The following is a 15,509-nucleotide window of genomic DNA, read 5'->3' as shown; positions in this document are numbered from 1 at the left end:
TCAGTTGGCAGCTGAGGGTGCGGACTCAGAAATTCTTGCGTTAGTTTAGTATATTATTTAATGTAGCTAAAAGACACTAGGTGACATTAACTTCATTATTATCGATTTGATGTCGTAACTTTTAGTGAGTCAGATAATGCCTTGACATATGTCCAGCTGGGGGCAATATTTAGCGCACGAACTTTTAAAAATGAGGAGGCAGTCGTCAGGAGAGAGCTGACAGGTCTCCCTCAGAACGAGAAGTCCAAACAAATGGACGAGGCGGAGGAGTAATCAACGAAACTTGTCAAGCTATTGATTACTGGGGAGTGAGAGGACGGTGTCACGCAGGGAGGTGATCAACATATTGGTGACAGCGGGTCACAACAACACAGGAACACCACAACTACACCATCACATTCACTATATAAGTCACAAGACCCGGCACAATGTGGGAGTCTTTATAGGCTACCATTTCCACGCTGGAGGTCCCCTGAGCCAGAGCGACATGGGTGGACCGCTCGCCATTCACCCCACGTAATGCCAGCCACTTACCTAGGCCCACGTCAGGGGCCGGAACCTCGCCTTTTCAAAGGCTTTACGCCGCGAATTTGAATCGATTGAGCCTAACACACGTGTTTTATGGCCGGGTCTCAGACTGCAATTTTCTCCGGGGATGGGAAGTGACATTCTGAGGCCCTGTGTCGCTGGAGGAGACGAGACACGTGAAGCTGGGAGCCCTGCCCAGCGCCCCCAGTGATGGCCCTCTGCCTCCCTCTAGTGTCAGCGCCTCTTCATTTGCAGGGTCTCTTGGTGCTTTGTGGGGCTGTCAGGGAGCTCTGCAGGGCCCGGAGATGCCCATTGTTCTAGTGACGACCCCGCCAATGACCCTCCAAGGCAATTAGCTGTGAATCAAAGCGGCACGACAGCGACGACGGAGAGTAGTCGCGTGGGTCTCCAGGCCCCCGGACAACCTTCTGGTGCCTCGTTGGGGGCCCTGCGGGGGGGCTGGCTCCTCCTGATGGGTGCTCGAGGTGGACGGGTGACGGGTGACGTGTCTGCCATCCAGGGACAATGTTTCAGCCATCAGGTGTCACTGTGGAAGCCGTCGAACCTTCAACAAAACTTGGGTGCACATGTGGCCACCACGAGGGGGACCACCCCACCTGTCGCACCCGTCCTCCTCTTCCACCTGTCGCACACCCTTCACGACCCACACGCTGACGGAGGCTGTGTCACACTCAAGTATAGTGTGTCACAAGTGCCCGCGAGTCTTCTTCAAGCTTCGAAATTATCTCTTTGGATGAAATGAGACGTATCTTCCAGCTCCTCTTTGGGTAGTTATGCCCCACAGGCAGCTGGTGGTCACTGATCGTCCAGCCGCGAAGTTCAGCCTTCTGGCTGCAAGACTCTCAAACGAAGACTCCGTAGAACTTTCGGGTAATATTCCAGAAGTGTCGACGAGACTCAGTAAAGCTAGGGAAGACTCCATGGTGACTCTGAGCGAAGTCTTTCTAGCCCTCCAAACTTCTCTCACCTCACAACTTTGCCTCAGAAGATGGTGACGAGCTTCGGCCAGTCTTGTGAGACGTTAGAATATTTACGAGACGTGAGATTAATGTCCTGGAGACGTGTAGAAGCTACTGAAGGTTTCACACACACCCAGACAACAAACTCTCTCACCTTCGTCTTACATCACATGATCCCTCGCCCCGCCCACCTAACTAACCCCTACCAGGTGTACAGTACATGACTGCCCCTGTCCAGGAGGTGTTAAGGAACGTCTGTTACTCACATGCAGGTGAAAACACTACCTGTATGGTACTGTCATCACGTGGAAATACTGCACCTGTCCTTTATACTTAAGTCTGTACCTGAATCACGTTTATGGTTATATTTATTAAAGAGTTTTGTAGTGTCAGGGAGGACTAATATTGTGCTGTAAGGGATTATGAATTACCTGGCGTCTGTGTGTTGATTATGTACGTCCTCACCCCCACACAGTGTATGTCTCACCCACACGTCCTCACCCCCACACAGTGTATGTCTCACCCACACGTCCTCACCCCCACACAGTGTCTGTCTCACCCACACGTCCTCACCCCCACACAGTGTATGTCTCACCCACACGTCCTCACCCCCACACAGTGTCTGTCTCACCCACACGTCCTCACCCCCACACAGTGTCTGTCTCACCCACACGTCCTCACCACACATCCTCACCCCCACACAGTGTCTCCCTCACCCCACACGTCTTCACCCCCCACATAGTGTCTGTCTCACCCACGTCCTCATCTGTCCTCAGTGTCTGTCTCCCCACGTCCTCACCCCCCACCAGTGTCTGTCTCACCCCACACGTCCTCACCCCACATAGTGTCTGTCTCGCCCACACGTCCTCACCCCACATAGTGTCTGTCTCGCCCCACGTCCTCACCCCACATAGTGTCTGTCTCACCACACGTCCTTACCCCCACACAGTGTCTGTCTCCCACACGTCCTCACCCCACATAGTGTCTGTCTCGCCCACGTCCTCACCCCCCCACACAGTGTCTGTCTCACCACACGTCCTCACCCCCACAGTGTCTGTCTCACCCACACGTCCTCACCCCACACAGTGTCTGTCTCGCCCACACGTCCTCACCCCCCACACAGTGTCTGTCTCACCCCACGTCCCTCACCCCCCACATAGTGTCTGTCTGCCCACACGTCCTCACCCCCACACAGTGTCTGTCTCACCCACACGTCCTCACCCCCACACAGTGTCTGTCTCGCCCACACGTCCTCACCCCCACACAGTGTCTGTCTCACCACACGTCCTCACCCCCACACACTGTCTCTCGCCCACACGTCCTCACCCCCACACAGTGTCTGTCTCACCCCACACGTCCTCACCCCACATAGTGTCTGTCTCACCCCACGTCCTCACCCCCACACAGTGTCTGTCTCACCCACACGTCCTCACCCCCACACAGTGTCTGTCTCGCCCACACGTCCTCACCCCCACATAGTGTCTGTCTCACCCACACGTCCTCACCCCCACATAGTGTCTGTCTCGCCCACACAGTGTCTGTCTCACCCACACGTCCTCACCCCCACAGTGTCTGTCTCGCCCACACGTCCTTATTTCACCTGAAGATTAGACACCCCAGCTTATGTCACCTGATGAGTAAACACCTTGACGCTGCCAGGAGGAGGTTTAGGTTAGGTTGGGTTAGCATTACGTTAGGTTAGGTTAGCATTACGTTAGGTTGGGTTAGCATTACGTTAGGTTGGGTAAGCATTACGTTAGGTTGGGTTAGGTTTGGGTAACGTTAGGTTAGGTTAGGTTAGCGTTAATGTGGTTAATCTTCAGCTGAAATAATCTGGGGTGGCGACTGTACAGGTGATCCAATTAATTAATTTTTGAGGTAAATTGACTTTTATATGTTCGGTTGTCTGTTTATTTTACCCATCGATGAGAGAAGGGAAGGTAAGGAAACAGCAAGAGAGGGAGGGTGAAAATAAAGGAAAAAGAGAGACGGTAAAATAAAGAATGAGAGAAAGAATGAAAGATATTGAAAGCAACAAACCAGTCCGTCAACCAGAGAGAGAGTGTGTGTGACGCAGAGAGAGAGAGAGAGTGACGCAGACAGAGAGAGAGAGAGAGAGAGAGAGAGACATGACCACGAGAGCTCTTGTGGTGGTCTCGCGGGTCTGTACCGTCATGTAACACCCTCTTATCGTCTTACAGTGCCTGCTGAGTCCTCTTGTCTCTTATTATTAGTCTTGGTTTATTTTATTTACATACATACATACATACATACATACATACATACATGCAGTCACACTTTATACACGCACACAGGGACAGGGACATACTTCATGCACCTATACACACAAGTACACACACACAGGTATACAAACAGGTACACACTTCATACGCACATGGTCACACTTCATACACAGGGACACACTTCACACACACACACACACACAGGCTGTAGTCTCTTGTGTTTTATTATTATACAGTGTACACACCTGCTGCTTACAACCACCTGGGGATATTGGTTCGATTATTGGTTAGGTTGGGTTTGGTTATGTTAGGGCAGGTTTAGTTCGGGTAGGTTGGGTTTGGTTATGTTAGGGCAGGTTTAGTTCGGGTAGGTTGGGTTTGGTTATGTTAGGGCAGGTTTAGTTCGGGTAGGTTGGGTTTGGTTATGTTAGGGCAGGTTTAGTTCGGGTAGGTTGGGTTTGGTTATGTTAGGGCAGGTTTAGTTCGGGTAGGTTGGGTTTGGTATGTTAGGGCAGGTTTAGTTCGGGTAGGTTGGGTTTGGTTATGTTAGGGCAGGTTTAGTTCGGGTAGGTTGGGTTTGGTCATGTTAGGGCAGGTTTAGTTCGGGTAGGTTGGGTTTGGTTATGTTAGGGCAGGTTTAGTTCGGGTAGGTTGGGATTGGTCATGTTAGGGCAGGTTTAGTTCGGGTAGGTTAGGGTTTGGTATGGTTAGATTTGGGGGTTTAGTTCGGGTAGGTACAGTTGTAGCAAGATTTATTTTTGTCGACTAATTGCATCGGTGAGCTCTGTGAATGCCGCTTTTGACTGACAGATTTAGAGAGTGGTTTTCGAACCGACTGACAGACTTACATTAGTTTTCGACCAATTCTAAATGATTGACTGACAGACTGACAATAATTTTCGACCACCCATTAAGTAAATGACTGACAGATTAGTTTTTGTCCAAGCACTGACTGATTAACTAACAGACAGACCATGTTACATTAGTTTTACGAGCGGGGCTGACAGACGGAGCCCTTGTGAGTTAATAGCTATTTCATGCCAAGACTCTCAGATGAGGGACATTGCACGGTGAGGTAGCAGCCGGGTACAAGTAACATGGCGGCTTATTTATATACACACTCAACTCCGCTCTCTTTTGTTTTCTTTCTTGTTTATATTCCCTGGACGTAGTATTACTCAGCGGTATATATGATAATCACACACACACACACACAGGGATCCGGACGTTATCCCCCCAACTGGTGGACGTTTAGTACTTCTGCGTGTGTGGTGAATCTTTTTGACGTCACTAAATGTCCAGCTGATTTGTGTAAACAATGGCGGTGGTGCCACATCACTCTCGCCGCCTGCCTCCTCCACCTCTTCTTCCCTCCCTACATCTCCTCTTCCTCCTCCACCTGTCACCTCGCCTCTACATACTACTCTTTAAAGAACGAGGGTGTTGTTACTGCTCCCTCCCTCCCTCCCTCCTTCCCTCCTTTCCTCTCCCCCTCCCTCCTTCCCTCTCCACCCCCTCTCTCCCTCCCTCTCTCCCCCTCTCTCCCTCCCTCACACATACCTCTCTTGTATATAAAGGTCACGACCTCATTATCGAAGAATTGATAATGATAATAATAGTGGTGCAAAAAGTCAAATTAATGGCGGCTACAGCGAAGGAGGTAATTACCGTACGAACATTTTGAAAGTTTATGGAGTAACTTAATGTTATATGATGTGCTAGAGCGTAACCTGACCAGACCTTAACTTATCCCAGGTAGCGTCAGGTAAATAAAGTCTCCCTTTACAGGTAACCTAACCTAACCTAACCTCACGTATACTACTACCTTACCTAACCACCTCACTTGTCTCGTTCTATCATCTTCTCTCCCTCCCTCGCTGAGCTGATGTTAACTCAATTCTAACTAACATCCCAAACTAGGCTAATCTCTGTAACTAAATTGGTCTCTTTAACCTTACCGAATTTTAATCCAATTCAACTGTGGTTTATATGACCTTAACCTACCGGCGTCTGGTGTAATTAACCTGACTTACACACACATACACACACACACACACACACACGGATTGATGATTGACCGAGTAAAACCCACAGGCACTGCACTCGACCACCTCCATCATCCAAACTGTAATATCAGGTGTCAATTCACGTCTTGTTGTAGTTTACAGTGAACCAGGTAGTTAGGTACGCATGTCGTGACGTCATTTCCCTTCCAACCATCTTGACAACATTGGGCCACAGACCGAGCATAATGAATATATTGTATTAAATATTGTAATGGTGAGGTGATTATGCACACTCCGGCCACGACCTACACGTTGTTGTCAGTGTAAAGGGAAAACATGTAGGTGTGTGTAAGAACTTTTTCCTCTGTGTGTGTGTGTGTGTGTGTATAGATATGATCGCTCGGTTGTCACATTAGTCTACCCACAGCACACCAGACACCACCATAACCAGACGGATCAACCAATAAAACTAACCTGCCTTGGTTGTCCACTTCTTCCCCCTCACCAAATTATATTCAAACACTAATTTTAAGCTGGTTTTTTCTCAATCCAGTTTCCTCCTTCACTGACTTGACTGGTTGTGTTCTTGTATTGAGGGGATTATGAACCTTAAGAACAAGAATAAAGGTAAATAATATGTTCTTTTGTTCTGTGTTCTTTTGTTATTGTTGTTATCGTCACTTATTTACAACGTGGTTAAACTACTTCGACTGTGTGCTTGTCGCCGCTAGACTGACCGTGTTTGTCGCCGCTAGACTGACCGTGTTTGTCGCCGCTAGACTGACCGTGTTTGTCGCCGCTAGACTGACCGTGTTTGTCGCCGCTAGACTGACCGTGTTTGTCGCCGCTAGACTGACCGTGTTTGTCGCCGCTAGACTGACCGTGTTTGTCGCCGCTAGACTGACCGTGTTTGTCGCCGCTAGACTGACCGTGTTTGTCGCCGCTAGACTGACCGTGTTTGTCGCCGCTAGACTGTGCGAGTGTCGTTGGCCGGGCCGGGTTAATTAGGGAGAGGATAATTATCGGTAATTAGCATATCACTTTTAATTAGGTCACATCTGAACCTTATTAGTAGTGTAATTATCCCATAGATTATTGCACGTGACGATGAGGGGTAGGGGGGGTGGTGTTTGTTATTGAAGAAGACGTACTGCGGTCACTAGTAAGTCTCTCTCTCTCTCTCTCTCTCTCTCTCTCTCTCTCTCTCTCTCTCTCTCTCTCTCTCTCTCTCTCTCTCTCTCTCTCGTGTCATGGGCGACCTTCAATATTTGGCAGGAAATGTTGCACCTCGTGACCTCCACAAAATTATACCCAAGACACGACACGAGAGTCCTTCCCTGTAGGCGGCCTCTTGCAACCTCCTCTACGTTCCTCAACATTCTCTACCTCCCACAACCTCCCGCCCTCCCACAAGCCTCTCCCTACCCTCCCTCCCACAGCCTCCTACCCCTCTACCTCTCCCCTACCCTCCACCTCTCCTACCCCTCTACCTCTCCCTACTCCTCACCTCTCCCTACCCTCTACCTCCTCCCTACCCTCTACCTCTCCCTACCCCTCTACCTCTCCTACCCCTCTACCTCTCCTACCCTCCCACCTCTCCCTACCCCTCTACCTCTCCCTACCCTCTACCTCTCCCTACCCTCTACCTCCTCCACCCCTCTACCTCTCCTACCCCTCTACCTCTCCCTACCCCTCTACCTCTCCCTACCCCTCTACTCTCCTACCCCTCTACCTCTCCCTACCCCTCTACCTCCCACAACCTCTCACCTCGCCCTGACCACAAAGAGTGTACACGTTTATTCTCAAAACATAGACACACACAACCTTACACACCCTAATGACTACATGTCCGTGTTTATATTTCACCAATATTACTTTAACGCCACACACAACAGGGTGCAGTAATACCGGACAGAGATAGATAGATAGATAGATAGATAGATAGATAGATAGATTAACTGGTAGACAGACAGACAGACAGATAGGCAGACAGACAGACATAGACAGACAGATAGATAGATACTCTCCTTCATAAAATTTGTAGAATATTTTATTTTAGGAAATATATCAGATTTTATTTTAGTTTATTCTAAGAAAAAAATATATATATTTGGCCTTAGAATCCTCAAAATGTTAAAATAAAAAATATATATATATAAGGAAATGTTTCAATTTATTTTATTACACGAGTTACTGAGTAGAAGAAAATGGTTTTGAGTGTGACAATGGAACGAAAATTAGAAGGGATTTACTCTCTTAAAAGTTCTGTTGGCTCATAACCCTTGTGGCTCCTAACCTTGTACCTTTCCCTTGTGGCTCCTAACCTTGTACCTTTCCCTTGTGGCTCTTAACCTTGTACCTTTCCCTTGTGGCTCTTAACCTTGTACCTTTCCCTTGTGGCTCATAACCTTGTACCTACCCCCTTGTGGCTCTTACCTTGTACCTCCACTTGAGTGTTGTTTGCTTGTTGCTTTTGTTTTGTTAACTGTTGTTCTTTTATTTGTTATTCATGTTATTCATTTTTCCACCTTATTACTGTACTGTTCTCTTTCTCCTTTTGTCTTTGTTATTAATGTTTTTCCTTAGTTGTTTTTTGTTTATTTATTTATTTTCTTATTGTTACTTGGGCTTGTACCCGTTTTCTTTGTCTCGCTATTTTATCCCGTTTTCTTTGTCTCGCTATTTTATCCCGTTTTCTTTGTTTTATCCCGTTTTCTTTGTCTCGCTATTTTATCCCGTTTTCTTTGTTTTATCCCATTTTCTTGGTCTCGCTATTTTATCCCGTTTTCTTTGTTTTATCCCGTTTTCTTTGTCTCGCTATTTTATCCCGTTTTCTTTGTCTTATTCCATTTTCTTTGTCTCGTCTTTTGATCTCATTTCTCTTGTGTTTTTTTTTATATATTAATTCGCCTCTTTTCTTTTTCTTCCTCTGTTTGGTCTCACTTAACTAATTATGTTTGTTATTTTCTGTTCTCTTGTTCTTATCTTTATTATGTTATTACTGTCATGTTCTTCGTTTTTTGTTTGGTTGTTTGCTTTGTTTATTGTTTAGTTTTTAGTGTGTTTATTTGATTTGTTGATTCAAGTTACGTCTTAATTTTAGGCACAGAAGAGGAGGATACATACATACATACATACATACATACATACATACATACATACACACACACACACACACACACTTGGACAGCCACAAACACACACAAACCTTCAGAAATGTACACAAAAAGATGTACTGTAAGCTCAAACACACACACACACACACACACACACACACACACACACACACGGACATGTACGTTCACACGCTCACTGTTGCAATATATCGGCAAGACGTTTATTTTTGCAACCAGAACCGTGGGAAGGAAGATGCCGGCAAGTGGTCACCATTATATTGTACAGCACTTTCCCCTACTGCTACTGCTGCTCCTTCTACTGCTGCTACTTCTACTGCTACTAATTCTACTTAAACTGGTACTTCAACTACAGTACTACTACTACTACTGCTGCTGCTTCTTCTGCTGCTTCTTCTACTGCTACTACTGTTACTTCTCCTACTGCTACTTCTAATGCTACTGCTGCTCCTTCTACTACTGCTGCTACTTCTACTGCTACTAATTCTACTTAAACTGGTACTTCAACTACAGTACTACGACTACTACTGCTGCTGCTTCTTCTGCTGCTTCTTCTACTGCTACTACTGTTACTTCTCCTACTGCTACTTCTAATGCTACTGCTGCTACTTCTAATGCTTCAACTGCTACTTCTACTACTGCTACTTTTACTGGTACTTCTACTACTGCTACTACTATTTCTACGACTACTATCGGTGTCGTGTGGGTCACCTAATGAATCTACCGCCCTCTACCTCACAACCTCTAGTTCCTCTATCTCACAACCTCCCATAACCTCTTACTTAACTTATTTCACCTAAAGATTAACCACCTTAACGTTATTTGGGGGAATTTGGTTAGGTTAGGTTATGTTGCGTTAGGTTTGGTTAGATTAGATTAGGTTAGGTTTGGTTAGGTTAGGTTGCGTTAGGTTATGTAATTAGTTGCAAAATTAAACATAAAATAATACCCATAAGAAAATAAAAGTAACATTTTAATACCATAGTTACCTATAATTTTAATAATAATAAATAAATATATATAAAATAAATGTAATCCCAGAAATTGTTTAAGAGTTCTCAGGTATTTTATATAAAGGAAGTAAAATGACTATAATAATATACAGAAAAAATAATGTCTTGTTACATCACGGAATAGACGCGTTCAGATCCTGTTATGGTCGACCTTCTAACATTATTTGTATTATTTTTCATCACATTGAAAATAAAGATGATATTCAATAATTAGGTCAGGTCAGGTTAGATTTGATTAGGTTATGTTTTATTTATTTTTTAGATACGACCTAATATTATTTTTATTATTTTTACTACATTGAAAATAAAGATGTAACTGAATTTAATTATTAAGTTAAGTTTATTTTGATTAAATTTATTTTTCTCTAGACAAGGGAATATTTTTTTGTTATTTAAGGAAAATTTTAGTTAGATTGTGTTATAAGAATGGCAAGTTATGTTAGGGTTGTGTTGTAGTGGTGGTTGTTATATAGAGGATATTTCAAGGACGGTTAGGATATTATTTCAAGGACGGTTAGGATACGACAAAGGACGGTTAGGATACTAAAGGACGGTTAGGATATTATTTCAAGGACGGTTAGGATACGACAAGGACGGTTAGGATATTATTTCAAGGACGGTTAGGATACTTCAAGGACGGTTGGGATATTATTTCAGGAAGGTTAGGATACTACAAGGACGGTTGGGATATTATTTCAAGGACGGTTAGGATACTACAAGGACGGTTGGGATATTATTTCCAAGGACGGTTAGGATATTATTTCCAGGACGGTTAGGATACTACAAGGACGGTTGGGATATTATTTCAAGGACGGTTAGGATACTACAAGGACGGTTAGGATATTATTTCAAGGACGGTTAGGATACGACAAGGACGGTTAGGATATTATTTCAAGGACGGTTAGGATATTTCAAGGATGGTTAGGATATTATTTCAAGGACGGTTAGGATATTTCACGGACGTCTGTTAGTTTATCAAGGATGTGTTTGGAGGTGTTTTTGTTGTTTGTTTTTGTTTTGTTCTTGTTATACTGTGTCTGTGTATTCACTGGTGTGTAGTTGTAATGTAATAATAACAAACAGTCAAATTACGTTCTGTGTGTGTGTGTGTGTGTGTGTGAAGTCAATTTAGTACCACGAACAACGACAGTCATTTAAATTTGATGTGGGGGGAAAAAAAGAAATTTGTTATGAAATTTCCGCTTTGTATCGTTGTTATGTACTGCAGCAGCTTGTTCTTGTTGGTGTTATGGCGTGGTTGTAGTCTTGGTGTTTGTGACCCGTAAAAAAAGTTTGTAGATTAAGATTTATGAGAGGAGTGAGATTGTGTTTCGGGGGAGAATTAAACAAACCCAAAAATAAAAAATATGGAAGATGTTGGTTTGAGTGTGTTGGTGTCTGGATTTTCCCTGCTGTGAGATGGTGGATTTGTGTCGCTTGTTGCGTCTGTTTGTCGTTCTCTCTCTCTCTCTCTCTCTTGTTTTGTTTTATCATCTTTTTCTCTTGTTATCTATATTATGTCTCTCTCTCTCTCTCTCTCTCTCTCTCTCTCTCTCTCTCTCTCTCTCTCTCTCGGTCACTCTGTCTGCCCAATCAATCGTAGCCGTAATAACAGCCTATAAACCTGAAATATTGAGTGATACCAGAATAGTTTGGCCTGAGGGGAGAGAGAGGAGGGGGTGGGTGGGGGGTGGGGGAGGGAGGTAAGGGGATGTGTCTCATTCTGTGTAACCCCTTTGATGTTATTGTCCGCGCCCTGTTGTCGTTTTCTTCACACACACACACACACACGCACGCATACACTTACACACATAGTTAAACACACATAGACGAATACACACTACACATTCACACACACACACACACACACACACACACACACACACACACGTACAAACTCCTCCTTCCTCCCTCGCCCCTCTCCTCCCTCGCCCCTCTCTCCCCCCCCTCCCCTCCCTCCCTCTCCCCTCTCCTCCTCGCCCCCCCTCCTCCCTCGCCCCCCTCTCCTCCCTCTCCCCCCCCTCCCCCCTCCCCTCCCTCTCTCTCTCTCTCTCACCCTCGTCGCTGTAGTTTTTTCTCTCTCCCTCTGGTTGGGTCGTGAACTAATCTATAATTACAGCTGATAAAGATTCGACGTTTGATGTTTATTGTATCACGAAGAGACAGTTTTGGGTAAATCCCACTTCCGGTCTTTTCGTCAACTCATACTAGCTCACTCACTCACTCACTCGCTCGCTGGCTCACCCACTTGCACACTCACTCCCTCGCTGGCTCACTCACTCGCTGGCTCACTCGCTCGCTGGCTCACTCACTCCTTCCTCGTTGGCTCACTACTCCTCTGCTCGCTGGCTCACTCCCTCCTCTCCTCTGGCTCCTCCTCCTTTGCTCGCTGGCTCACTCACTCCTTGTCGCTGGCTCCTCCTTCTTCGCTCCTCGTTCTACTACTACTCGCTCGCTCGTTGGTAAAAGAAAAAAAATTGAGTCGGAAGGTGAAGTTGAATGAAACGATACGTCTTTTAAGTGCGGGTCATGTAGTCAAGATTATTTACACTCGATTTTTTAATTATTTTTTAATTTTTTTAGTCATGTAGTTGGGGTTATTTACAATTTGTTTACGATAATGTAACTTTATTAACGATATATTTTTTTTACGTCACCATTTGTTTTACGATATCACCAATTTTTATGTCACCATTTTTTGAATGTCTTAATTTTACGATCATGTCACCATTTTTTCGATCATGTCACCATTTTTTACGATCATGTCACCATCATCCGCCGGTAGATAAATTACTTAACATATTAATTACCATACCTGTGTGTTATAATTTTACCCACTTAAATTTTTTGTTTGATTTCTAAACGCGGGTCACCTAACCTAACCTCAATCCTAGCCCTGCCTGACCTGACCTGTCTGACCTGACCTAACCTAACCTAACCTAACCTAAACCACGAATTGAATATAGCAATTCATAGAACAGTCTTAAATACGGGTCACATGTCTATGTTAATATGAGACCCGCTGAGGGAACTGGAAGTAGTATGTGTTAGGATATGTCTCAAAAACCGGTCACACAATGGAGTACCACCGCTCTTGTAATCCAGACTACGAACTGGAAATGTTACATCATGAGACTACATCTTTAAAAAGCACGAGTCACATAATAGAGAAACACCAGGCTGTGAACTGGAAATATTACATCTTTAAAAAAAAAACACGGGTCACATAATAACAACACCAGTCACATTACTGAGGCTAAGAACTGGAAATAGTAAATCATTGGAGTACGTCTTAAAAACGGGTCACGTATTAGTGAAACGCCAATGAGATTATCGAGACTACGAACTGGAAATAGTAAATCATGGGAGTACTTCTTAAACACGGGTCACATAACCGAGAGTATTTACACTCGGGTGCGGGCCCATGACACGCTCTCAGCTCGCCTACGGACTTGAAATTGCCAGCGGCATTTTTAAATTATATCGTGACGCAATAAATTGGCGCCATTTGACGAGGGAAGGAAGGGTTGGGCCCCAAGCCTCAAGTGGCGGTGGTCCTGTGTGTGTGTGTGTGTGTGTGTTAATCGGTGTTTTTGTCGTCTACAGGCTAAATTCCCTTCATTCTCTTCTCTTCCTCCTCCTCTCCTCTTCTCCTCTCCTCTTCTCCTCCTCTTCTTCTTCTCCTCCTCCTCTTCTTCTCCTCCTCTTCTTCTCTCTTTATCATAGCATCTTAATAAATATAGGTGCGTCAGGCAGCCCTATGGACGCCTTTCCTAACTGACTGATTTGACTGAGTGAGGGGCTGACTGGATAACCTGAGTGACCGACTTGACTGAGAATATTTGACCAATCTTTGCTGGCTCTTCTCACAACCACTATCTCTGTCTGTCTGTCTCGCGGGATATAAATATTCGTATGTAATTATTGCCATGTATACATAATACATACATTAGTATTCTTGTGTGTGTTACTGTGTTTATGTATAACTTCCTGCACTTACACTGTACGTATGGGTGTACGTACAGGCGGGCGTGTGTGTACGTTTATTTTTGTCCTTTCGATATTTGGCCCTGTATGATTTAGCATGTATAGATAGTGGGAGTATTCATGCGAGTCCTCATTAATGCATCTCATGAGTACGGTATGTATACATGGTGTTAGTGTATGAGTCAGCAAGTATACATAGTGTATGTCAGCATGTATACAGCGCTTGATTTTTAATGTGTGAATCAGCATCAGTATGTATAGATTGTTTGTGTGAAGAACAGTGTATATGAGAACATGTGTGCCCCAGGTGTATGAGTTACCCCAGGTGTAAGTATGAGGTGTGTACCCCAGGTGTATGAGGTGTGTACCCCAGGTGTAAGTTGGGTGTGTACCCCAGGTGTAAGTATGAGGTGTGTACCCCAGGTGTAAGTATGAGGTGTGTCCAGGTGTAGTGTGTGCCCCGGTGTGTGGTGTGTACCCAGGTGAAGTATGAGGTGTGTACCCCAGGTGTAAGTATGAGGTGTGTACCCCAGGTGTATGAGGTGTGTACCCCAGGTGTAAGTATGAGGTGTGTACCCCAGGTGTAAGTATGAGGTGTGTACCCCAGGTGTATGGGGGTGTAGTGTGTCAGGCAGGAGATGTTAACGTCATCAGAGGAGCCATAAAACTCCTCCATTACGACGACAAACCTTCACGCCGCCTGAATTATGTACACTAAGGAGCTTGTCGTACATGGCCGTGCTGGGTACGGCCATGTACGGCAAGATCCTATCATTACCATAACAATAGGCTTGTGTTGCACGTGTCTTGGCCTCTGTTGCACGTATATCGTTCTTCACTACCTGTATATAGCTCTTTACGTGTGTTTATAGTGCACGTATGTGGCCGTACAGAGCACGTACAAGGGCGTACGGAGGAGGCCGCGCGTGCCGGCCTCAAAGGCTTCCCGCCGTACTGCAAGAGGCCTGGCGCTGCCTGCCTCCTAAACCCCAGGCGAGATGTGTGGCTTCGGCTTGAGGCAACACTTTATTATTAACTGTAATTATGTCATTATTGTGTGAAATACGTACAGTTACCCACAGGAGCCATGTGGTGTAGAACACATCGTTAATTGCGCTCTTAATTGTACCAAGATTAAGGCATCAACTCTTATGGCGTGACTAAACGGTAATTATTTAGACTCCTACCTGGGCTATGTTGGTGTTATTGTGTACAAACTTATTAACGTTTATTTATATAGAGGGAAGGTTACCGACTAGTATTCCTCAAACCCCGTATTTTATATCATGTTGTACCACTGTTGTATATCAGATAATTTTCACCTGTCAAATTATGTCAATAAAAATTAATACTAATTACCGTGTACAGTACAAGGGACATTTATTGATGGTAGAACGTGTTGGAGTGAAGGTCAGTGAGCAGTGTTTCGAACACGGGGGCGGCCGATAGCTCTTTCCGCCGGAGGCAGAGGCGGGAGGGAGGAGGGAGGGTCGAGGCTAGCCTGTTCTTTATCAAATTGTCACCAACTTTTTTAATTTATGTCAGGGTAAATCCTCCTTGTGGCCCTGCGTCTTAGGGTTCATATTGTGCTTGGCTACAATCCCGCCGTGCCCCAAGA

The 15,509-nt window shown here is 45.1% G+C and overlaps 1 protein-coding gene across 1 annotated transcript; it reads right to left on the bottom strand.

The window, feature by feature from the left end:
• Window positions 1-6,453: 6,453 nt before the first annotated feature.
• Window positions 6,454-14,646, bottom strand: LOC121875072 (chondroitin proteoglycan-2-like). The gene is made up of 2 exons (XM_042379419.1): window positions 14,581-14,646; window positions 6,454-6,729 (listed from the first exon to the last, which is right to left on the bottom strand). The coding sequence occupies exons 1-2, from the start codon at window positions 14,644-14,646 to the stop codon at window positions 6,454-6,456; spliced, it is 342 nt and encodes a 113-aa protein (XP_042235353.1).
• Window positions 14,647-15,509: the final 863 nt, after the last annotated feature.

This window comes from Homarus americanus, unplaced genomic scaffold (genome assembly GCF_018991925.1).
Source record: "Homarus americanus isolate GMGI-L3 unplaced genomic scaffold, GMGI_Hamer_2.0 scaffold36970, whole genome shotgun sequence".
In the NCBI taxonomy this organism is placed as follows: domain Eukaryota; kingdom Metazoa; phylum Arthropoda; class Malacostraca; order Decapoda; family Nephropidae; genus Homarus; species Homarus americanus.
Note: the sequence above shows the minus strand (reverse complement) of the source record. Positions and strands in the feature narration are given on the sequence as shown.

What these genes read in the sequence shown, in the direction of transcription:
- LOC121875072 (XM_042379419.1), bottom strand. Translation starts at nt 14,646, where the DNA reads ATGGCCGTACCCAGCACGGCCATGTACGACAAGCTCCTTAGTGTACAT. An exon ending in ATAATTCAGGCGGCGTGAAG is followed by an intron (nt 6,730 to 14,580) that starts GTTTGTCGTCGT and finishes ACACTCGCACAG; the next exon opens with TCTAGCGGCGACAAACACGG.